The sequence below is a fragment of the Lepisosteus platostomus genome, chromosome 21 (assembly GCF_059453375.1).
Source record: "Lepisosteus platostomus isolate fLepPlt1 chromosome 21, fLepPlt1.hap1, whole genome shotgun sequence".
NCBI lineage: Eukaryota > Metazoa > Chordata > Actinopteri > Semionotiformes > Lepisosteidae > Lepisosteus > Lepisosteus platostomus.
This window is the reverse complement of record NC_142631.1, coordinates 207,548-230,455: the sequence shown is the minus strand read 5'-3', so window position 1 is coordinate 230,455 and position 22,908 is coordinate 207,548. Positions and strand designations below refer to the sequence as shown.

General features: G+C 50.7%; 4 protein-coding genes across 13 annotated transcripts; 2 read left to right on the top strand and 2 right to left on the bottom strand.

Annotated features, from left to right (window-relative positions):
- Nucleotides 1-1,554: 1,554 nt before the first annotated feature.
- On the top strand, nucleotides 1,555-3,710 carry LOC148643763 (E3 ubiquitin-protein ligase RNF183-like). Its single transcript, XM_088614739.1, has one exon. It carries the CDS (start codon nucleotides 1,555-1,557, stop codon nucleotides 2,134-2,136), a length of 582 nt encoding a protein of 193 aa, XP_088470865.1. The 3' UTR covers nucleotides 2,137-3,710.
- Nucleotides 3,364-9,243, bottom strand: prpf4 (pre-mRNA splicing tri-snRNP complex factor PRPF4). 4 transcript variants are annotated; one of them, XM_088614737.1, is made up of 14 exons: nucleotides 9,153-9,243; nucleotides 7,886-8,073; nucleotides 7,387-7,573; nucleotides 7,185-7,272; nucleotides 7,009-7,088; nucleotides 6,301-6,394; nucleotides 5,923-6,017; nucleotides 5,612-5,670; nucleotides 5,384-5,507; nucleotides 5,141-5,230; nucleotides 4,923-5,045; nucleotides 4,706-4,813; nucleotides 4,345-4,463; nucleotides 3,364-4,216 (listed from the first exon to the last, which is right to left on the bottom strand). In XM_088614737.1, exons 2-14 carry the CDS (start codon nucleotides 8,046-8,048, stop codon nucleotides 4,023-4,025), a joined length of 1,524 nt encoding a protein of 507 aa, XP_088470863.1. In that variant the 5' UTR covers nucleotides 8,049-8,073; nucleotides 9,153-9,243; the 3' UTR covers nucleotides 3,364-4,022. The 4 variants fall into 4 exon arrangements, with proteins under 4 accessions (XP_088470863.1, XP_088470862.1, XP_088470864.1 ...); XM_088614736.1 differs by having other exon boundaries at nucleotides 7,886-8,168; nucleotides 9,153-9,170; XM_088614738.1 differs by lacking the exon at nucleotides 9,153-9,243 and adding an exon at nucleotides 8,952-9,102.
- Nucleotides 9,244-9,537: 294 nt separating this feature from the next.
- cdc26 (cell division cycle 26 homolog) lies at nucleotides 9,538-12,257 on the top strand. 4 transcript variants are annotated; one of them, XM_088614634.1, is made up of 5 exons: nucleotides 9,538-9,644; nucleotides 9,905-9,977; nucleotides 10,352-10,586; nucleotides 10,980-11,120; nucleotides 11,411-12,257. In XM_088614634.1, exons 3-5 carry the CDS (start codon nucleotides 10,362-10,364, stop codon nucleotides 11,594-11,596), a joined length of 552 nt encoding a protein of 183 aa, XP_088470760.1. In that variant the 5' UTR covers nucleotides 9,538-9,644; nucleotides 9,905-9,977; nucleotides 10,352-10,361; the 3' UTR covers nucleotides 11,597-12,257. The 4 variants fall into 4 exon arrangements, with proteins under 4 accessions (XP_088470760.1, XP_088470761.1, XP_088470762.1 ...); XM_088614637.1 differs by having other exon boundaries at nucleotides 9,594-9,644; nucleotides 9,908-9,977; XM_088614635.1 differs by lacking the exon at nucleotides 10,352-10,586 and having other exon boundaries at nucleotides 9,539-9,644.
- Nucleotides 12,258-12,353: 96 nt separating this feature from the next.
- Nucleotides 12,354-21,187, bottom strand: slc31a1 (solute carrier family 31 member 1). Of its 4 annotated transcripts, XM_088614633.1 has the most exons (6): nucleotides 20,168-20,184; nucleotides 19,570-19,656; nucleotides 15,620-15,728; nucleotides 15,414-15,486; nucleotides 14,805-14,973; nucleotides 12,354-14,579 (listed from the first exon to the last, which is right to left on the bottom strand). In XM_088614633.1, the coding sequence occupies exons 3-6, from the start codon at nucleotides 15,722-15,724 to the stop codon at nucleotides 14,378-14,380; spliced, it is 549 nt and encodes a 182-aa protein (XP_088470759.1). In that variant the 5' UTR covers nucleotides 15,725-15,728; nucleotides 19,570-19,656; nucleotides 20,168-20,184; the 3' UTR covers nucleotides 12,354-14,377. The 4 variants fall into 4 exon arrangements, with proteins under 4 accessions (XP_088470759.1, XP_088470756.1, XP_088470755.1 ...); XM_088614630.1 differs by lacking the exons at nucleotides 19,570-19,656; nucleotides 20,168-20,184 and adding an exon at nucleotides 21,031-21,187; XM_088614629.1 differs by lacking the exon at nucleotides 19,570-19,656 and having other exon boundaries at nucleotides 20,168-20,324.
- Nucleotides 21,188-22,908: the final 1,721 nt, after the last annotated feature.

The window sequence follows — 22,908 nt, the reverse complement described above, 5'->3', positions numbered from 1 at the left end:
CATTGTAGATCTGGCTGGTTTTCTTTGTTATTGCTTAAACTTATCATTTGTTGAATACACTAGCTTTCTGTGGCTTGTGAGCAAAGGCCCAGGTCTGCAAGTACTGAGGGCCAGTGTGGTAGCTGTGTGCGCGAGTGGAGCTGTTCAACTGCAGCAGCTCACAGCGCACCTGTGGACACTGAGTCACATGGCCTGAGCACACCTGAGGCCTGTTTCCATAACGACACCCCCTTCCCTCCGCCTCCCTGGAGCCCTGCTCCACTGCGAGCAGCAGTTCAGCAGTCTCCAGCACAGCCGGCACCCTCTCTCCTCTGCAGGTGCTCTTTAACTGCTGTCAAGTCACTGAAACGATTAGATTTTGTGTTTTTCACTTCACAGCCTGTGAGCTCTTCGCACTCGGACCCCAGGAGCCAGGCCACAAGAACAAGGACAGGTAAGGGCTGACACTCCTGTTTTCTTACACTGCGCTCAGAAGAGCTCCGGCTCTCTGCACCAGGAGAGGAGGCAGGCTGGCTCGAGACAGAGGGGCCGCTGCTCTGTGTGTGTAATGGGAGTCTTAACCTAAGAGCTGTGCTTATCTGCGTATGGGGAGCAAGTAATCGCTGGGTGTTTCTACGTGGAGAGCTGTGTGCAGCAGACAGCTGTTCACATGAACACGGTGACCACTGGGGTCCAGAGGCCGGACTGGGCCCGGCAGGCAGTAAGCCAGTCACACCGCAGTGCTGCCGATCTGACAGTTCACTTCGCACCGAGCTCAGGGGCGCCATTTTAAACTGATGGTTTTGGTTACATGACTATTCTGCCCACAGTCGCAGCCACAAAATGCGTCTGAAGAGCAGTCTAAGCTCACATTTCTCCGTCTCTCATTTACAGATATAAGCTGTGGACTGAGAATGGGGACTCAGGGTGAAGCTCCTGCCTCTGACCCTCCCCGACAGGATCCCCAGCATCTCTCATCCAGCCCTCTGCCCAGAGAGGCCCCTGTGTGCTACAGCTTTTGTGGAGCGAAAATCAGAATCTCCAGAACCTCTGTTGTTGTGCCCTGCTGGTAAACGCTGAGAGATGAGGGCATTTCCAGAAATACCTGTCTCCACAGAGCCAGCCCCTCTGGGCCATCGCCTGTAAGGAATCACCTGAGCGTGAAGCAAACAGGAGTCAGCTGTCAGCAGCTGCTGCTTGTGAAGTCCCTCCAGTCTGGAACCATGCTAGTTTACTCTCGGAGACAATCCCTCATCCAGCGGTGGTTTAAGCAGCACTGAACTTGTTGAGCGTTTAGCAGTTTGGTTTGTGGACTGGAAGCTGTTCGTTTCAGAGTATTCGTATCTGCAGGCTGAACAGGGGGCTGTAATAAGCTATTGGAGTGGCGAGCCGGTCTGTATAGCGCTGGAGACTGAGCTGGCCAGTTGCTCCGCAGGGCAGCCCAAGAGCACAGCGATGTCTCGGACACACCTGCCCTTCCTGAGGCCAGCCGCTGCCCAGCGTAGCTGATCAGGGCACCCGGACTGCTTTTCTGCGGCGCGTTGCCCAGCACAGCCCCGACACCCAGTGTCAGCCATGGCCGAGGAGCCCCCCCCGCCCCAGCTGGACTGTGCCATCTGCTGGAGCCCCTTCGACAACGCCTTCCGGACGCCCAAGCTGCTGGCGTGCCACCACGCCTTCTGCCTGGAGTGCCTGGCGCGGCTCAGCCTGGCGATGGACCCCGAGCCGCAGGGGGGGCTGTCCTGCCCACTGTGCCGCCGCCTCACGCCCCTGCACGACACGCAGAGCATCGCCGAGCTGCCTACAGACCAAGCCCTGCTGGACCGCCTGCGGCTGGAGGCCCGGCCCGTGGCCCTGGAGGACGGGCGGCTGTGGTACCGGGCCGCCCCGGCCCGCTCCTGGCTGCGGCGCAGCCGGCCCACGGTCTACACGCTCAGCCTGGACGTGGAGCGCCGGCTCCGGGCCGGGCAGAACCAGGTGGGGCCCGGGGAGGAAGCTCTGGTCTCCGAGAGCGAGGAGGAGGAGGAGGAGGAGGGCTGCTGGTTCAGCCCTCAGTTCCGCGTCTTCACCTACCTCACCTCAGGGATCTTCGGCATCTTGCTGCTGCTCCTGCTCTGCTTCCTGTGGGCCCGCAGGGACCTGTGGGTGGCACCCTGAGACCGGGGACCTGGATACCCCTCCAGCAGGGGGGGCGGGGGAAACTGCAGATTCCCACCAGTGGCTCCTTCCACAGGACTGCAGAGACCCGTAACCCTTGTGACACAAGGCAGCGCCTGCTGGCAGCTTACCTCCCCCTCCTCTGGCCCCCAGAACCCACCAGCTGCGCCTTATCAGCTGCAGCAGCCCGATGCCACTGCCCGGCCACTCTGTCCTTCACAGTGGACAGCAGCCCGATGCCACTGCCCGGCCACACTGTCCTTCACAGTGGACAGCAGCCCGATGCCACTGCCCGGCCACACTGTCCTTCACAGTGGACAGCAGCCCGATGCCACTGCCCGGCCACTCTGTCCTTCACAGTGGACAGCAGCCCGATGCCACTGCCCGGCCCCACTGTCCTTCACAGTGGACAGCAGCCCGATGCCACTGCCCGGCCACTCTGTCCTTCACAGTGGACAGCAGCCCGATGCCACTGCCCGGCCACTCTGTCCTTCACAGTGGACAGCAGCCCGATGCCTCTGCCCGGCCACTCTGTCCTTCACAGTGGACAGCAGCCCGATGCCACTGCCCGGCCCCACTGTCCTTCACAGAGGACAGCAGCCCAGTCCCACCAGCTTGAGCAGCAATATCCAATCAGCGCCCTGATGTGCATCACATGCTCGTCATTAATAAGAGGAGAGAAGTACTACTGATAGTATTAAGAAAAATTAGCAGTTACAAAAACAATGCTTTCTAATCTGGTGGTGAATTATAGCAGACATGGGACAATCCGAAGATTTTAACAGAACTGGCCCAACTATCCCCTGTATTTGTGTGCCTAGCTTACATAATGACTATGACTTAGTAAAACATGGGGAAAATGTAGCAAAATGTCACTGCTGTCGTATTCACTGAATGAATAGAGTCTGTTGCACAGTCTGCCTGCTGACAATGGGCTGCCAGCACACCGATTCGTGTAACAAGGGGCTGCGAGTAGTCAAATGAATCCAGAGATTAAGGTTCAATGAAGTAACTGCAAGGGAACTGACTGAAGATGTCAAATGCTGGTCATCCACACACAGCCCTGCAGGACTTCTATAACTTATCAATGAAAATGACCCAATAATGGTCATTCATGATGACAACCATCAGTAATGTCTTATAGTCAGTCAATAATAAGTCAAACTGCAAATACAGACATTCCAAATGTAACCCAATAATGGTTGAGTAATGCACGAAATATACAAATTATGTTTTTTTTAACAAATGTTTAATTCAGTCATGCTGAAAAACTCATGTTTACACAGAAAAAACAAGGGTGCTCATTTTTTAAACTAAAAACAATTGTAAAACGAAAGAATGCTGCTTGATATGTGGTTTCTTTTCATCCATATCCTTTACTTTCTGGTATTCTAAAGAAAACAGCACAGCAGCAGCTGCGTAAGGCTGGATTAACACCCACTGTCCACAAGAGGGAGCCGCTGTAGCATTAATCAATGAGAAGGCCAAACCCTTGTTCTGTCCCCTGGCTGCTCAGAGCCAGTAGGGCTCGCCCTGTGAAAACCCCGGACTATTTAAAAAAAATAAATTCAAAAGCCTGAAACTGACCGTGGTTTGTAAGTCTACAGTCAGCTGTGAAAAAAAGGACCTCTTTGGTCTGAGGCGTGGAGACCCGCTGAAACGAAGGTGAATTGGTAAGAGGAGACAGTTTCCTTGAGGCCTCCAGCTCTGGTCCTGAAGTGTGTTACAGGCGTCTTCACCTGGGTCTGAAGATCAACCTCATGAACTAATGACTAGTCTTCTAAGAAGCTAAAGGCTGGGGTAAGATGAAACAGACACATGGCTCTGTATGGCCAGCGTGGGGAACTCCAGTCTAGAGTCTCTCATACTGGGGTCACGGTCTCCTCTCACTCCGACACCCACAGTTTGAAGGTGCGGTCGTAGGAGCAGGTGGCGATGAGCTGCCCGTCGGGCGAGATGTCAAGACCCATCACCTTCCCCTCGTGGCCGGCCAGCGTCTTGAGGGGCGACCAGCCCGGGTGGCTCCAGACCTTGGCGGTGTTGTCGTAGGCGCCCGTCACGAGGTAGTGCCCGTCCGTGGCTGGAGGGGGAGGGGGAGGGGGAGAGAGAACGCGAATGTTGAGAGGCGGCTAGGAAAGTCAACAGGTGGGAAAAACAGAGGCTGGCAGAGAAGGAAAGAGGAGCTGAGAGCGCGGCAGCCAGACTCACGCTGGAAGCGGACTGAGGACAGCAGGTTCTGGTGCGCGGGAATTGTGTAAACGCACTTCCTCTGTCGCAGGTCCCACACCTTGCAGGTGTTATCCCCACTGCCCGTGGCCACATGAAACCTGCGGGCAGGGGCACAGGTTAGCAGGAAGGACACACTTCAACTTCAGGCTGTCTCCGCAACCCTGCTGAACATACACACAGTCCCCGAGTTCACCTGCTCCTCCGGGCGCCTCTGCTGGGTTCACTGGTGCAGAAAGCACAACTCCAGCCTCTCCAGCCAGGACAGACTGTGCAAGTTACTTGCACCGTCTGGGGATGCTACAGGTAACCCCCCTACTCAGAAACCTTACTCCCACATTACCCGTTGGGCGAGAAGTTGATGCTGTAGATCTCCTTTAGGTGTCCCTCCAGAAACATGACACAGCGACCTGTGCGCAGGTCCCACACCCGGCCGAACGAATCCAGACCCCTGGGGACAGAGAGAGAGGCTGAGGAGAGTGCAGACCGGCTGGAAACAGGGCGCCGGCACGCCATGCGGCGGGTTCGAAGGGCACGGCGCATGCGGAGCTCTCTCGTACCCGGTGCCGGCCAGGGAGCCGTCGGGATGGAAGTGCATGTCGTGGACGCCCTTGCTGTGGCCCTCCTGATGCAGGATTTCCTCCTGGGCCTCCAGGTCCCACAGCCGCCACGAGTTGTCGTAGCTGAGGGGGGGAGGTAAAGGCCAGGGGTCAGAAAGACGGGCTGACCGTGTGCAGAGCAGTCACGAGCACCACTGACCGCACCGCTGCGGGCTCACCAGGTGGTTCCCAGGAAGCGGCCGGAGGGGTGCCAGGCTACCCGGGCCACACGCATGGAGTGACCCTCAATGTCGGCCACAGGCTCGTCGCTGTGGAGGGGAGAGCAGAGCTGTGTTAGCGACGCAGACAGGGAGGGAGCAGAACCGCGAGGGTCAGACAGAGGAACAGGAGCGCACAGACGGAGAGGGACAGATGTGAGAATTGGGATCACACAGAAAGGGGAGGACTGATGGGAGGCAGACCTGTCCAGGCTCCAGAGCTTGACAGAGCCATCGGCGGCGCAGGATGCCAAGTTCACATCCTTCTCGTCCAGAGACAGTGTGGCCTGGGGGTGGAAGGTGATGGCACCTACGTTGGTGTTGTGTCCTGAGGGACAGACAGAGGCCGTTAGAGTACCCGGCCCCCACAGTGGACCCCACAGTCTCTCTCTGAAAGTGAAGGAAAGTTTGTGAGTTGGACGGCAGACTCACCCCTCATGGTGCGGATGAGGCTGCAGTCAGGGATGGACCAGAGCTTGCACAGTCCGCTCCTGTAGGAAGAGAGACGTGCTCAGGGAAACTCACCGGCACGACGGACACAGAACCATGCAGTGGGAGACCCGTACCCTCTGAACATGGGTCATCAAAACAATATACAAAGAAACAAGAGGTAAGTAACTCATAACAAGTAACTCATAACCGACAGGCAGGAAAAAGAGGTACAGGATTTAAAGTGTGTATATCCAGCTTGGGGCACTGGCGTGTCAGGCACCCTGTCAGCGGGGGGCGCTGGAGAGTCTCACCAGGATGCTGTGACCAGCATTTTGGAGTTGGGGCTGAACTGGCAGTAGGAGATAGACCGGTCATCCCCAATCTGACTGCAGAAATTATTCAGATTCTGAAAGACCCAAGTGTAAAAAGACAAAACAAAGAGAGTCAATAACATCAGGTAATTTGCATGGATTTAAAGCATGCCAACAAATCGAGTTTTTGAGTTTGATTGTTCAAGTATTAAATCATTACTAAAGGAAAATCAAACAAAATCAGGAAACTCAAAAAAATCTTTTGTACCCCCCCCCTCCCCCAACACAAAATCACAAACCAGAATCGCAAAGCTACATCCTCCAAAAAACGTGAACCTGCCACCCTCAGCTCCCGCCTGGCTTCCAGGCCCCACCCACCCGCAGTGACTTGTGAAGCTCCTGCTGCCGCGCGGTCCGGGTGGATTCTGGGATCTCCTTCTGGTCCCGTGCTGCCTCCAGCCGCTGCATTGTCCTGGGAACACAGAGCACACAGCGGGGTGACCCTGCCACCAGCCACGCCAGAGACTCGCCCCGCCATGACACTGCGACCACAGGACCACCGCTAACTGGTCAGGGGCTGTACAACACAAAGTACTCCTGCCGGACAGACCACTGCCCCTCAATCACTGCCACTGACAAACTGAGACAGTCAGGAATCACTTCAACAGGCTGATAAAAGATGCTGGACTGCAGCCATGCAGTTCCAGAGGCTGACGGTGCTGCTACTCCGAGACAGAGAGGGGCTACACGGTCGGGGGCGATATGAATTCTTTTATGTCTCCACAGCTGAGCTTCCAGTGCGCTTCCAATCAAAGCCTCCGACAGCAATCGGCAGTGTTATATTAACAGCAGCCAGCCCAACCTGAGACACCCAGACAGGCTGCACTACATGTACAATCAGCACATCCTGCAACAATGCGCACAACAGTTCTCACGAGAAGATATAAAACAAGAGTTTTCTAGATGAAAAATAAAGTATTTAATGAGCAGGTTAAGTATAACACAACCTGCTACTCTCTCATGCTGCAGTGCATCTAGAAGCAGGATTAGATGCCACTGAGGAGTGTAAACACCCTAGTTTCTCACCTGGGTAGGGAGTATCGGGCCAACCACAGACGGGCCTCCTTCAGACTGCCTGGGCCCTCATGGTACCAGGTCTGCTGGAACTGAGAACATGAGAGACAGAGAGGGAGGTTATTCAGACTAAAGAGCAGAGAGTGAAAAGAATAAAAGAATCCTGTCCTGCCCAGCTGCTCCTGTACCTCGTCCTGCGACCGCTTGGATTTGTCGTCCTCCTTCTTGGACTTCTTCAGAGCGTCAGTTCCCACCACCGACAGGATGTTCCGCAGCCTGGAGGAGAGAGGAGGCTTCAGCACAGCCGTGATCTCTGGGGCTACGCTCCCCGCAGGCCGGCACCACCGTCACTGCGCCCCCCTCGGCTGACCTCTGCCCTGCTGCACCCACCTCTCCCGGCGCTCGGCGGGCCCCTCCCCGAACAGCGTGATGGGCTCCCCCAAGGCGCGCAGGCAGGCCTTCACCTCCGCGTCATCAGTGGAGACGTTGATCTGCCGAGCACGCTTCCTGCGCTCAAACTCTGCCAGGACTTCCGCCTGGCGTTCATTCACCCGCTCCTCCAGCTCCATAGACTCGCCTGAACACAGACAGGGCACCGTTCAGCGCCGGGCACACAGGCGGGGCCCCGCTCGGGGCCGGGCACACAGGCGGGGCCCCGCTCGGGGCGCTGGCACACAGGCGGGGCCCCGCTCGGGGCGCTGGCACACAGGCGGGGCCCCGCTCGGGGCCGGGCACACAGGCGGGGCCCCGCTCGGGGCCAGGCACACAGGCGGGGCCCCGCTCGGGGCGCTGGCACAGACAGCCGACAGCGTCAGTGACACGCGGTAGCTACAGGCCTCGGCCCAGTGGGGGCTGTGCTGTGTGCTGTAGGACTGAACTGCGCACTGACCGCTGCAGATGTTGATGTTGCCGGCCTCGATGCCGGCCTTCAGGGCCTCCCTGCTGGCGCCGCGCGCATCGCTCCGGCCCAGGCGCTCGCGCTCGCGCTCCTCCAGGCTGCCATAGAAGATGCGCGACTTCTTCACCGCGGGCACGTCCTCCTCGTCCGACATCGTGCTCGAGCCACTGGACCGCTTACTGGACACAGGGAGAAGGAAGAGAGTCGAGAGCACGTCTCCCCAAACTCCTGGACAGCACCCTCCGCACGGCACACAGCGGGGTCCGGATCACAGCTACACAAACACACAAACACACTTTCACCCAGGACAGGCGAGAAGGGTCCCCAGGCCGGAGGTGTCCTCTGTGTGAACACTGAGAACAGGGCCCTGGGAGTCGGCAGGTCTGTGGTCACCTGTAACATCGCTGTCGACCCAAGAGTCATGAAATACCTTTCACATGAGACTTATCAGGACAAAATACTGACGTGTAACATCACATCACATTTTCTGTCCACTATTAACAAATGAGAGGATGTAAAGCAGCAAAATGAACGGGTTTTGTGCTGTTATAGGTGTTTAGGGTGACAGTGGCCACGTAAACTCACAGGTCCACAGGCCCTGTAGCAAGGGTGTGTAAGGACTATGCACAGCATGAGTCGATGCGTTTAATATAACGTTGTTTATTTTGAGTATAGTTGATTTGTACTGTTTATGTATTTTGTAAGTGCGTGTAAAACACAACTGCTTGGATTTAAATCAATTTTCTAAGAAATCAGAAAGTCTTATAGTTAACTATGTTAAACGGCAGTGGGAGCCAGACTGCAAACAAGGCAGCAAAGGTCAATAACTGTCGGCCCAGAGACATCAAGACCGATCGCATTCGTTTTCACGTTCAGCCAAATTAAACGTTGAATTCCTTAAGAAAAAATGTAATAAAAAGTAAGTCTACTTTCACACTCTTTCACTCCAAAAAATAGAATCACAAACAGGAAACAGGACGAATTCAAATATTTCAACGCAACTCTGAGGATATCACGAAGAGAGGAGAAGCTACTTGAAGAAAAGTCACATCCTTACTGTGTCCAGGAGCGGTGTTTCCGAACAGCAGTGCGACAGATATCAGCGATGAGACGGAGCAGCAGATCTGAGGACTTAAACACGTGTGCAACCCTGCAGACCTGACCCCAGCTCTGCTCCAGGAACCGTGGACCCCACACACACTGCGGAAACTGCCAATTTATCGCTTCTATTATGAAAATGTATTGAAGTTACAAATACCTGGACTCCTTCTAGACGAAACCACCGCGATGCTGGCGAGAGGAAGCGAGTATTGCACGAGCGCTCTCCAGTGGCAGGCGGACAAACCGATACCGAAGCCGGAAATTGCGTCACTGGTTGTAGTAGCAACCCATTCCGGACGGACAGCGCATTCTGTCGGCCGGGAGGCCTAATAGACTTAAGGAATGTATTTCAAAACATATTTTTCCAACTAAATGTAAAATTCACCCATCGGTTAGTCTCACATATATTACAGAAGATATATCTATCACTTGAGATGGTGCATTGTTCTGACACATCATGTGCCCCAATATGAACCGCTAACTCATGAAACAAGGGGCTCACTGTAGTCCTATCTGGGAGATGTAGTTCATTGTACAAAGGAAGCCCTCTGGATTAAGTCTCATTAGACTACAAATCCCATCTACAGGGGGTGCGCTTCCTTTTGTGGTTCACCGTTCATTTCAGCGGGGTCTATATACAATATAGGAGGTATGTGGGGTTTAGGACTACTTTACGTCCATTATTTACTGTATGCTTGCAATAAGAAGAAGTCCCAATTCCTGTAAATGTGTTTATTCCGTGCCTGGCGGCCTGTGAAGGAACACTTGTAATTTGAAGTTTCGAAACTTGGTTGACTGTTGCTGTTGTCCTCCAGACCTGCTTCTGCAGCCGGGCCGCTGGCAGCCTCTCCACCGCACGAATGACGACGCCCGGCTGCCTTTCTCATTTTGTCTTTATTTTGTTTTCAGCAGCAACGCCGGTTCGTCCGGGACGAGTGAGCGCAGGCTGGTCGGTCCGCGGAGAGCGCCGTGCGAGAGCTAGGTACCTCGGTTTGAGCTGCCTCGTCAGATATTCCCACCTGTAGCAAAGTATTATCTCAGTTTATGAATGTTACGAACACTTGGTTTTATTATATTTAGAGGCTAAGATTAATGCAAGTGCTGCCCCTTATAGGCACCGATGTTTATACGTTAGCGAGGCAGTATGCAGGATAGGCCGGCTAATTACTGAGTTCTGAACAGCACAGTTTGATAACTGTTAAAATCCTACCCTAGGTATAATATATTCTGAAATTATTAAAGGATTAATAAAGTAGTTTTGAAAGCAATAAAGTGCATTAAAGTAATAAGATAAGATCACTTTATTGGCCATATACAATTTCTTGCATCAGGAATTTGTCTTTTTGCATACCACAGCTTGCTCTCCATGAGACACACAGACAGGGAGAGAAGCTGGGGGTCAGAGCGCAGGGTCAGCCATTTATACGGCGCCCCTGGAGCAGCTGGGGTGAAAGGCCTTGCTCAGGGGCCCAATGAAGTAGGATTCCTCTGCCGTCCGCTGGATACGAACCGGCAACCTCCCAGCCACAGGCGCAGATCCACCGCTCCGCACCTCAGGAACACAGTAGTACAGCAGACAACCAGACAATCTGTACGTGTATTAGCTACACGAGAAAGGCGTGCATGGCCCTCAGCTGTTGCATTATAAAAAAATCATGTCGAGGAAACATTCTGCAAGTGCCACCTAAAAAGTATTGTGTTGCATTCTTTTATCATAAAATATATGGGAGTCTGAAAAACCTGTCTGATGTGACAGATGGACAGTAGATAAAACTTCCTGTTTCCCAGAGTTTGGGAGAAAAAAGTTTTATTCTGTGAGCTTTGCCCCTTGACGGAGGACCCGTCCAAGCAACCAAGATCGGCGTTACAGCAGCTGGCAGTTCAGTTCTCGCCGAACCGCGAGACCCGAGTGGTACTGGTGGTACCGGCTTGCGCGGTGTTGCTAGTTGCTAAGTGGAAGTCTCCCTGCCGCCCCTGTGTCCAGGACCCGGTTCCCGTGCTGCCGGAGGTGGGGTCCAGTCCCCGGAGCTGCCACACGGCCGCCATGCTGCGGAGGAAACCCACTCGCATCGAGCTGAAGCTGGACGACATCGAGGAGTTCGACAGCGTGAAGAAGGAGCTAGAGGTAGGAGAGCCGCTGGAGGAGCCTGCTGTGCTAACACTCCCGGAACCTGAGGTCGTGGGGATATAACGTTAAGGGCAAGAACAGGCCTCCGAGATGTGTTTTCCTGTGAGTAGTTCTGTCACTGTACGTGCCTGATTATTAAAGACCCCAGCCTCTCGGCCCGGGCAGGCCGAGCACGCAGGGCTGCAGCGAAGCTCGAGGCTCTGGCAGGCTCCCTGGGGCGGAGGCGGCGGATGGCGCTACTGTATTTGAATGAATTGACAGAGCCTGTTTGCCCTCCTCGCCCACAGAGCCGCAAGAAGCAGCGGGAGGAGGTGGATGTGGTGGGCGTGGCCAGCACCGGGGACATGGGCGGGGCTACGGCTGGGGGTGCCGAAGGCAAGACCAGGGAGCAGATGATCAATGAGCGAATTGGGTACAAACCACACCCCAAACCCAACACCCTGCCCTCCCTCTTTGGAAATCTGCAGTTCTAGGGGCTCCTGGGACACTGCTGTGGTGCAAGTGGACTGGCTACACACAGACCATCTTTCAGACTGTTCCATCACCAGCTCCAGCAGGGGGGAAGGCATTTGTAGCCAAACTGTTTTTAATGCTTCCATAGCTGGACTGTTTTTTCTGGGAGTGTCTCTTGGTGCTGGATGCTGGTGTACTGACAGCTGAACCTTGGCTAACAAAGCCACCAGAGTAAAGTGAAAGAACTGGGGGTGGCACAGTGAGAGAAAGGGGCATCTCAGTGGGGAGCTGGGTCCTGGCTCCAGGGCACTCCATGCGGAGGACTGTACCACCGCTGGCCTCTAGAGGGCGCCAGGATGCAGCCACCAGTGTTCTGAGATTAAAATGCACTGGAAAATATTGCCGATACCTTTCTAGGAGCACTCAGTTTTTATGGATTTGAATGGAACTGACATTTAACAACAATTTTCTTTCTGAAACAACAAAAAACTTTAACAAGCTTCAGTGAAAGAATGATAAAAGTTTAATATCACCAGATGGCAGTGAAACAAGAGAATGTCTCCCTCACCCAGGCTCAGGGTAAAAAACAACAAGGCTGTGGAAGCAGTGTCTGTGTAGACTGTGGTTATATGCAGTGTTTTATTTTTTAATCGTACAAATAAAACCATCAACATGTCGTGACCCTGTTCTTGTCAGGCAGCTCAGACTTTTGGCCTCACAGCTGTGTGCTCAGAGGCTCTCATGCAGGGCTCAGTAACTCACAGGAAACGGCTCGGGTCAGCTTTCTCGTACCATTTATTGATCAGTTACCTTCTGATTGGTTACAACAGTACAAGTAGATATGAGCACATACTGTAGATGATTGCTGGCAGGCTGATGAGCCGGGACTGCGGTTCACCGAACTGGTTCTGATCCCAGAGCTGGAACCCGGACTGTCACTGCACAGCAGCTGGAGCCTTGCGAGGTGCTTATCGGATCACACGGGTGGAGCAAAGAACACGTCGCCTGCTCATTCCTGCCCACATAGAGTCACTCGGAGCAGTGTACTTTGTACTTTTAAATGTCCTGTCTCTTGTGTGCTGGATTACATACAAGAGCCAGCAGCTGCTGAACTGTGCAGTGGGAATCCAGATTCCTGCTCTGTATTGCCCCCAGAACTGGTACAATCCACACCTTGGTAACACACATCATATCGAGGCTTTTGGTACAATAAAAATTAACGGCACATGGCAATTAAAAAAAAATTAAAAATAAAGTGACACATGAATCTTAAGTTCATCTGCACAATATGACAGACACCTTGCCTGCTGGTCCTCTAGAGTTAAGCCTGGAGAGTGTTGCTCAAACCCCAGACTTGCAGGCCCCCCTGCCTGCCAGGCCAGAGCAGAGTATAGGGCTAAAGGTTGAACAGCTCCAGCCTCAGCACTTCATTCTGATGCCTTTAGAAGCAGCTGCCTGTCTCTGGGGCAGCTGCAGTTAACGGCTTGATTTTGAAACTCCTGGACTGAGTGTCCTCTGAGGCTGAAAGTTTGAATCTGTAGAGACAGAGTGTAGCTCTGTTGACACTAAATAGTGACCCAGAATGCCAGAACTGTCGGCCCCCTGCTGGTCCAAACGTCTTGGCGAGTCTGGTCTCCCTGGGAGCAACACAACTCACTCATCCTGGATTGTCGCCACAGCAAGGCTGCTCTGGGTTTAAATTTAAATTAGGCCACAGTGCAGTAACATTTGGAGGGACGGCAACTCTGATTAATACACGTTACTTCATGTACTGCAGTTAATATGCTTCTGCAGCCCAGTGGCCATGGAGGGGTTCAGAGACGGTTCCTGATGGAGACGTCGACAGGCACTCCGTGCTACAGTAAAAGTTCATGTAACTAGAAACTCACCCTGGAGTAGCTCAGGCTTGGGTTGGGAGTCTGACTGGCTACTGTGCAGCCTGGGCTGTTCTGCACCTGCTGGCCTGCTGAGTGTGAAGTGTTAAAAGGAAACGAGAACACTTAGCAGTAACGCAGAACACTCCCGTTGCTAAGCAGCACAGGCTGCTGTGGGCTTCAGGCTAAGGCACAATGCTAGTCGAGGGAGCCTGGTTCAGCTGCGTCATGGCTGCTGATTTGCTGGTGACCCGGTGAAACCAGCTGTATCAGCCCGGCTGGGGGTTGGAGCTCCGGCTGGGCTGTGGGGGAGGGATTTAGAAATGTGTGGGGGGACACTGCCAGGTGAGGGTGGACTGTACACGCGCAGGACCAGTAAGGTGGGACTGTCTGCTGAGTCACAGCTCTCCCCACGCTGGCAGCTACAGGCAGATCAGATTGGACCTGATGGGGCTCCTGCTGGAAGGACACCCACAGGAGGCGGTACTGGTGCCACATGGCCCACAGAGCTCCGGTTTCACAGGCACGGCTGTCGGTAGAGGTTCTTCATTGTCACCAGCTGCTTTGTGTTCTCGCCATCTTGTCCTGAATTCAGGAAACTCCTGAATACATAATCATATAATAACTTAATTTCAAACGTAATACGCGGTGAAAGTATTCAAATTGCCTAATGAATTGAATAATGGCTCATTAAAGTCTTTTAAGTATTGAAGAGGAATGAGACCCAGGAGACCGCTTCCCTCTGAGCTGCCAGGACACCGACTGCTGCCGCATCAGGAGAGACAACCGTTAAGGAGGGTGGCGACAACCTGACCGCTCCCACCTCTGGACATCAGAGAAGGGAGGTCACAGGGTCAGCGGGTCTTGGCAAAGGCTGGCTTTGAGGTGGACGTCCAGTCAGGAGTTGGCTCAGGGCTTAGGGGTCAGTTAGTGACAGTGCTCAGTGATGTCCACCACCACAGCCTTCTTCCAGCTGAACAGGAAGTACCCGGTTCCGGCCCCTGCCGCCACAGCAATACACAGGAAGCCATTGTAGGTCATGAAGATCAGCATGAGAAAGTAGCTGACCACCACCTGGATCACATGCAGCACCGTCTGGAGCAGGTGGGGCATGCTGAACATCCGCTGCCTACAGACAGACACCGCGTTACAGAGATGGACACTGACACACAATGCACTCAGAACTGAGACTGACAGCATTGAGCATGTAAATTGTACAGAGAAGTAACGTTTCTATAAGGAGCTTCTGGGATCTTTGACGTCATGTCATTAATATCAGTGCCCATCTCCATGAGTCCCCATGAGTCCCCATGAGTCCCCATGAGTCTCTCAGTGCATCGTGCCCCTCACTCACCCCACGGTCTTGTGCGTCTCCATCAGGACGGTGCCATTGGGCCCAGGGACTGGCATGGAATTGTAGCGAACGCTGACCTGGCTCCGCCGCAGCAGGAACTCCCGTCCGATCTTCAGCCCCTCGTAGAACACAGCCAGCAGGAACACGGCGATGCACGCTCCCACCATCTCTGCACGACAGTTCACACAATAAGGACTCTGAGCCCCAGAACCGCTCGGCAAAAATGAGGAAGTGCAGACAAACTCCTCTGACACGCCCACTTTCTAGCCGCTCGTGTCTGAACACAAAGTGGCTCGGAACTGACTGGAGGACAGAGACTTTCCTCCCCAACAGCGCTGCAAGTTGCAGGAGTCCAGAGTGTAGCTCTGTCTCCAGATGCCCAGAGAGCCCGGGCTGACTGATCACAACCCTGCCCTCAGCGGGGATCAGCCACCTGTGTGTAGCCGCCTAGGGAACCTGATCACTGTCAGCTACTACTCAGGCTCGAACCCCCGATGTCAAAGTCACAGAGCCAACCTGGAATCATAGGCAACAGGTAGACCATTATTCAGAGATCCAGGGGCAGACAGATACTCAGGTAGCGTGTAACAGAAAAATGGAGAGACTGACCTCCTGGACTGTTGATGACGAGACCAGCGAACAGCAGCTCCACATTCTTATAGTCCATATAAAAAGTCATTTGCTAGGAAGAGAGAGGAAGAGAGCTGAGCAAATTAAATTCTGACAATTACAATAAAACTTACTGTAGTATATTGTGTAAACTGTTCTAAAAGGTAAAAATGTTCACACTACTTAAGTGACAAACTTATACTTACCATTGACATCCCATGCTCCATATCACCATGGTTATGGTCACCATGGGAACCAGTGGTTGACGGTGCCATGGTGCCGTGGTTGTGGTGCTCATGTGACATATTCATGCTTCTGTGGGGGGGATGGGACAAAAAGATTGATCAGTCATCAGCAGACACTAGGAACACTGTGCTGAAACTGTGCTGAAACTGGTTCTGTAAATCTAACGAGGAGTTTTAATCCCAGTGTCCTGGCTGTAATACCATTCCGAGCTTCTGCTATCCAGAGATAAAGAGACAGAGATACTGAAGTGATTTAAAACTTCCTGGCCGGTAATCAAGAGTGATTGTTTGCTAATAAAACCAGATAAATCAGGCCAATAGAACAGGCTACCTCGACAGAGCAGCCCTGGGGCAAGGTGCCTGCCTGCGTGTTCAGCTGTAATGGCGTCTCAGCCCCAGTAACTCAATCAAGGTGCACAGATGCTGCTCTCAGCTCCCTGATCAAATTCCCGGCACCCCTCGGGCCAGGCAGTTTGATCGGAACGATGCTGATTGAAAGGAAAATGCAACTAAATTGATAAGCTTGCTTGTAAACACGCTGTTCACTCTGGCAGGTACAGAACAACCTCTAGGCTGGACAGCAGGGAACAGTCTGAGCAGAGAGAGGGATGAAGGCCAGAGAGACAGCTGCAGAAAGAACTGGGGTTGGAAATTTCTTAAGGATGGACAAGGATGAGTCAAACAAGAGCTCCCTCTCATTTTTATATTTCTCAGTTCCAGGATAGGCAATCACATTCAGAAATTCCTTTCTAGCTTTATTAGCAAACTGCCTGCGACAGTCACAGCAAGGTCACAAGCAGATGCTGTGGATATAAAGTGTCACTTTAATTATGGCTGCGCTGTATTGGATTTTTATTGCAAAAGTGGTAGGTCTGGCTGAGCTACATTCTCAAATGTTCCTGGAAATCAAACAAAGGCTGAATTGAAGACGGGATTAAAGGACAAACTATCAATAACACTTAATCACACTTTTTTTACTCCAAAAACATGTCTTCAAATCCTTGAAAGAAAATCTCTCTTCAGAGTGACACTGCCCACATGAAGCCGATTTTGAACTCCTGGACGCTGGGCAGTTGAACTCGAGCAGGCAGCACATGTAGGAGCTATAAGGGCTGGTTCCAGGCTGGGAGGATGAATGCAAGCAACTCTCGGCAGTGAGGAGAGGGCTGACAGCTGGGCCCGTGCAGAGCTCTGCAGGGTGTCCAGAGTCCAGATGCTGATGGCTCTCTGAAATCTGGCTGATTAGCATCTCAACAACCACTGTGACCTGATATAGGTCAACAAGTACATGTTGACTCATGTAAATAAAGAAAACAAATACACCAGTGCAAACACAAGCTTACTCTCACACACAAATACATTACTAACAAACAGACACAAACATAATGCACTGATATATACAGTCATGCACTGAAATTGTCAGAAAGAAATGCACACTCATAGGCACACACACACTCTATGCATGACCTGAAGGCTCTTTTATCAGCTCCAGAGATTTTATTACAGTCATCGAGTAAGGCTGTGTTCAGATAAGTGTTTGACAAAGTACACTACTAGCGAAGTTCTTTACAATTGGGTTTCAATTCCAAATCTGTAATCTTTATGATTCTGCTGTAAGAACAAAGCACTCTACACTCCTACCCAGTCATATTTCTTTAGTCTTCATGCCACACTTCCTGGTCTACACATAGGAAATTACAATATTGTCAGCTGAAGAGTGGGCTGACCAGGGAGAATGAGCACTTAAGGCTTAGGCTCATCTTCAGAGGCCTTAAACATTCTGCTGTTAAATCAAGCTATACCCTGAGAAGAACAAAGGCCATCGACACATTTCACCGACCAGAACAGAACTCTGGCTTCTTCTAAACCCTGGGGAAACGGAGCCTCCTTAGCCACTTATCATGCATTCATCCTGCAAACTGTTCCATAAGAAGCACACAAAAATATGTACCCAAGTTCTTGTTACAGAGATCCCAGTCATTCAGTCTCTCACTCACCCAGGTTCCTGCTGTCTGTCTTCAGTCTCTGACCAGCTCTGGTAGCACTTTAGCACTTGGTGTATAGGAGTGAAGCCCCAGAGAGAATGTGTGTTAATCTGTCAACTGCTCTCTCATGTGATCTTTCTCCTGCCTCCAATTTCCTGCCTGAAACACCCCTAACCCTGCCCACAGCGGACAGGACTCCTCCTACAGCAGCTTACAATATATCTGCATCAGCTCTAGTCTCCTCCCTCTCCCTCTCATGCAAAGTCAATCTGTACTCTTAAACACCCTCTTTCTTGCCTTCTGCTGTCTCTCTCTATTTCCTCTGGCAGGGAAATCACTCCATTCCCTGTCGATGGAAGTCACCCATTGTCTGTCTGGTTTCAGAAAGTGGCCATTCGGCCATAACTACCACTTTTCCAGTAGCTGTAACAACCACTGTAAAGAAGTATCTTGAGTGGCTCATGACATAACTCAGGATCTACATCACATAGTTCAGGTTAAGAGAATAGTCAGCTTCCTTCAGTCTGCATGCAGGAACATGTAGGAAAGTCAATGTAGATGATGCAGTTAGTACATTACTTCATAAATGTTCTCATTCAGAGAAACACAAGTCTTATTTGACTTCACTGTTGACAACTTTGAGTTTTTCTGGCCCCTGCAGATCTGTGTTCCGTTTATTCATAATCTGGAATGTAATGAGTTTCACTGCAACGAGCAGACAGATCAGTTCCTCTCCAGAGCACAAGAGAGCACTCAAGAAACAGGCCCTCTGTGACCATCTGGTTACTGCTTCCTGGGCTATATCTCTGACCTTGACCCTGAGTGTGCTTCTGGTTTACAGTCAAGGCAGATGGATGAGTGTAACCCTCTTCAGCAGGCCAGAAAAAGAATCAGAGTCCAGGCTAGAAAGGTGAAGCAAACACCAGGCCTTTATTTCAGGACTGAACTTAAGGCACCATACAGCAGCATGAAAGGAAGAAAAAGTTTCTCTCTCCTTTTTCTTTCTCCGCCCATTTCTTCTTTACAGCCAGATAACAGAAGTTACAATCCTCAATCCCACCCAACCCCCTCTTCCAGCAGCGAGATGGCTTTCCTTTCTAGCCTTTCTGTTTTCAAAAACTGAATTTGTAGCTGCCTGCAGTCTACGCGCTGCGTGTCATTATCCCAAGGACGTATTGTTAACAAAAGAAGTGCTTTAAACATAAAGAACTTTTTACAGATGCAAGGTCATTGGTGCTTTGAGTACAGGCATGATGTTATAACTGCAACAATTTTGAGATTATAATGGTGTTATATAAATGATGTAGGTGGGTGCCAGTACCTACATCTTCCACATACAAAAAAACATTCCTGAACATCCCTGAAATTACACATCCCCGAAGGACCAATGCTGTGCTGAAAGGGGCTGCTGGGAAGTGTTTTAGGAGCTCAGTGTGATGAAGAACTGAAATGCAGACAAGTCTCAGGGATTCAGCGTCTACCAAACCTCAGAGAAGCATTGTGGTGCTGGTAAATTGTGACCTTGGGTAAATAACAGCTCTTAATCAAGAGCAGACTGCTTTCCCTCCCTTTGCAGCTTTCTGATCCAGTCTGTCAGAAAGGGAACACACAATACTCATTCTTGACCCCCTGCAGGGCTCAATCCTAGCTCCCTACTGCAAAGTTCCACGACAACAGCGCATTAATTAAAACACTGCTCGGCATTTACTGACTGAACAACACAAACCTTCTGCCTGGGTGGGAGTCAGCAGCAGCTCTGACCTCAGGAGTTGCTCATTCAGAGACCCACTTCAACGGAAAGACAAACCTTCCCCTGAAGAGCGGGACTCTGGAGACCTGGTCTGGTCAGTCTGCACTGGTGCCCACGGCACACTCCGGGTTTCTGACTCATACAACACTCATTTCATTCCTCTTTTTTCCACCAACCTAATTTCCGGTAGATTGGATTCCTGGAGATTTCTGCACCCCTACCGTTTTTCAACCACTTCCCTAAGTGCCAGAGCAAACTTGATCCTGGTGGAAAAATGCCTTGTAAATAACCCTGGATATGTGGACACAGCCAAAGAATTCAGAGAAAAACTTCAATCTGAGTATTTTTAATATGAGTAATGCTTTTATAAGAAAAAATGTATGGATGTCTACTTTTACTTCTTTTTTACAGGCTAGTGTTTCCTGTTTGTTTGGTGTTCAGTTTGTTGGAGCAGCTTGGGCACCAGCAAGACTACAGCTGTGTCTCCATCTGGGACTGAACCCACAGACTACACAGCCTGGAGCACCGCCCCACACTGTGACGTGTCCACTCTGTTCCCTGTACTCCTGCTCTCTGCTCATCAGTGCCCACACTGTAGACCGTACTCCTGCTCTCTTCATCTACACCAGACAAGCCTGCCTGCAAGACTGTTCAGTGCATCAGAACTCAGCACTTGCCTTGACAATTCTATTGAGCCTCTTTATATAGAAATATAGCAATTGGCTAAATACAAAACATGAAAAGTTTCCCTTTTCAGTGCCGATATTGCTGTACCTGTACCAGACTCCCAGCAGACGGCCATGTTTCACATAAGAAAGAAGAAACTCCTGTAGAAACCTCGGCTTCATGAAAGAACAGGCTGGTCACTGTAGCTGAGCTGGAAGTACTACAACTAACCTGAGCCCAGCTAGGAGGTAAACAGTGTAGTATTGACTTTGGCGCTAACCCTCCAGAGCAGACTGTACTTACTGCAAGTGAGAGTCAACAGGAAATTGCGCAAAAGTAAATACAAACACTGAAATACCAGAGCAGGACCTGAAGGTTATTTCTAAAAAAAAATTCCAACCACAGCTTGTATGGTGTGCTTTGGGCTGGTGCTGGGGCTCTGTGTGGTCTCCCCCACTTCCCTCTGTGACCTGGGGTGTGGACACCGAGAGCTGACACAGCGCTGCCCGCACCCTCTGGAGTGCGGTTTCATTCCACTTCAGCGATTCTCTTCCTAAGAACATACAGCACGACTGGAGCTGTTTAATGTTCTCCAAAAGCATCGATCTGACAGCGATATGAAGAGACGCAGAAGCGCTGATGCAATCCTGCACGGCTCTCGCCTTCAGATGGCACACACACCGGTGTGCGGACTGCGCGTCTCCAATGGGAACCAGTAACCAGTTCATCCGCAAACGCCAGCAGACGACTGTTATTTTTTTTAAAAAGCTCAAACTCACAGAAACCCCCTAAACATCCTACGTAAACTCATCATCAAAAAGCGCTCACTAACACACGCGAACATCTGCCGCTTGGCACTCAGGATCGTCATAAAGAAGCGCACAAGAACAGAGGTCAAACTGCAGACAACAGACCTCCTGTCTCCCCACATCCCACACACACACACACGGCCCAATATCGGATATACCTACCCTCGCCAGAACACCCTCCAATAGTGCCTGTTTCTCCGCTCCGCTTAATCCCGCACAAAGCGAACCGGCTAAATTCTCCAGACCAGCCGACACCGTCCCAGGACCCAGACACCTCTCGCAGCAGCAAGCTGACGTAACACACAGGCTGCAAGCGATCCGCCAATCATCGTGTCCGCAGCACGGGACTTCACCGGCTTCCGGCTCTGCCACATGTACACACGCAAAAACCCCAATATCTTAAAAAATAGATTCTTTGTCGTCCACAGGCAGAAGGGGGCTTAAATGCTTTAGATTTTAGGACATCTAATTCTATTTTTAAGATTAAATGGATACAAAACTATTAAAATAATTAGCAAAGTATGTGGCATATAATCCCCAATTTGATATTTCAAGAATTAGGGGTATAGAGTTTTTACTTAAGTGTAATTTTGACATTGGAAAAATCCCTTTGAAACTTCCTAGTTTTCATAAACGTACTTCTAACGTGGTCACTTATGTATAAACATAACTTTTCCCCTCATAGATTTACTATTTGGAACAACAGATATATAAAAGTTAGAAATAAAACCTTGTTTTTTTTAAATTGGGTTAAGAATGGTATAATTTGGATTAAACAATTAATCAATGCTGACGTTGAAATATGTAATTACATCGAGTTTGTTAATAGATACAATATTTCTATTAATTTTGATCAGTATTTCATTGTAATTAACGCGATTTCTGGGGAAATATCGGCCTTTTGGCTAAGATCAAGTGTATCTACGCTTTTCAAAAAGCCGCCTGTAGATGACCAGACCAGTCCCGAAACAAATAAGACACATGAGATGCTACAGGCATCTTGGGTTTTGAGGAGTAAAGCATGGCCAAGCACGAAGAGGTTCTAAAATTTCTCCTGTAAACAAATGACAAGTTTTGGAATGCATGAATAACATTGAGGTAATGTTGACAGATAGATGCGAGTATGCATTTACAGATAATTATTCAGATCGCCTCTAAATGCCCTGCAGTATTTTTAAGTGAACGACGTTTACAGAGCCAAAATACAGCCTAAGTATGTATTTGACGCTTTTATTAGCAGACCATTCTTACAATTAAAGGCACGATTAATTGGTCAGCACTGTAATGCGACTATAACAGTTCAGTGTTAAGTCTTGTGGGAAGTCACGAGTTTCCAAATTTGTTGTCTTTTGGCATCGAAAATAGAATGCTAATTTCGTGGGTCACATACAAGTTTAAAAGCATTATGAAGGATCAACCAAGAATTCAGAACTTAATATTTTAATACCTTCGCAGTTTTTATTCTCATGTAGCCTCACTCGATATTACCCTTGGGGCGATGCATTTACTCCAACCTCTGAAATCCTTACGTGCCTGCACGTTCTTCTGGTATGTTATTCTCAGGTCCGCTGGATATTTAAAGGCAAGTTAAAAGCTCCGTGAAGCTGCCCCCCCTACAGACAGCACAAACGATGAAACCCACCTCATTCGTTAGCGCTACGTTTGTGCCGGTTTGTGCAGTTGAAAGTAGCGTTTGTGCTGCTTTCGTTCCCGAGATACACTGTGACTTTGACCTCCAGTGACCCCGTCTGCCGAGTTCAAGCGCTCTGTTACAGTTTAGCTCGTACCCTTAACATTATAAAGACAATCAATATCCATAAACATATGAGCCTCCTTAGATGTGAATAATACTAAGACATGACGCATGCCGACAAGTTAACCATCTATGACATAAACCTGTGGCTGTAATGTACGTAAAATCACCGTAATTGTAAGATCTCTGTTTTTCCTTTTCTTCCTTTTCCTTTTTTCTTTCCCTACCGTGACGTGCTGTTGCCAAACGCGTAACTGTGGGATTCCATCGGACAAGACCTCCGCAGC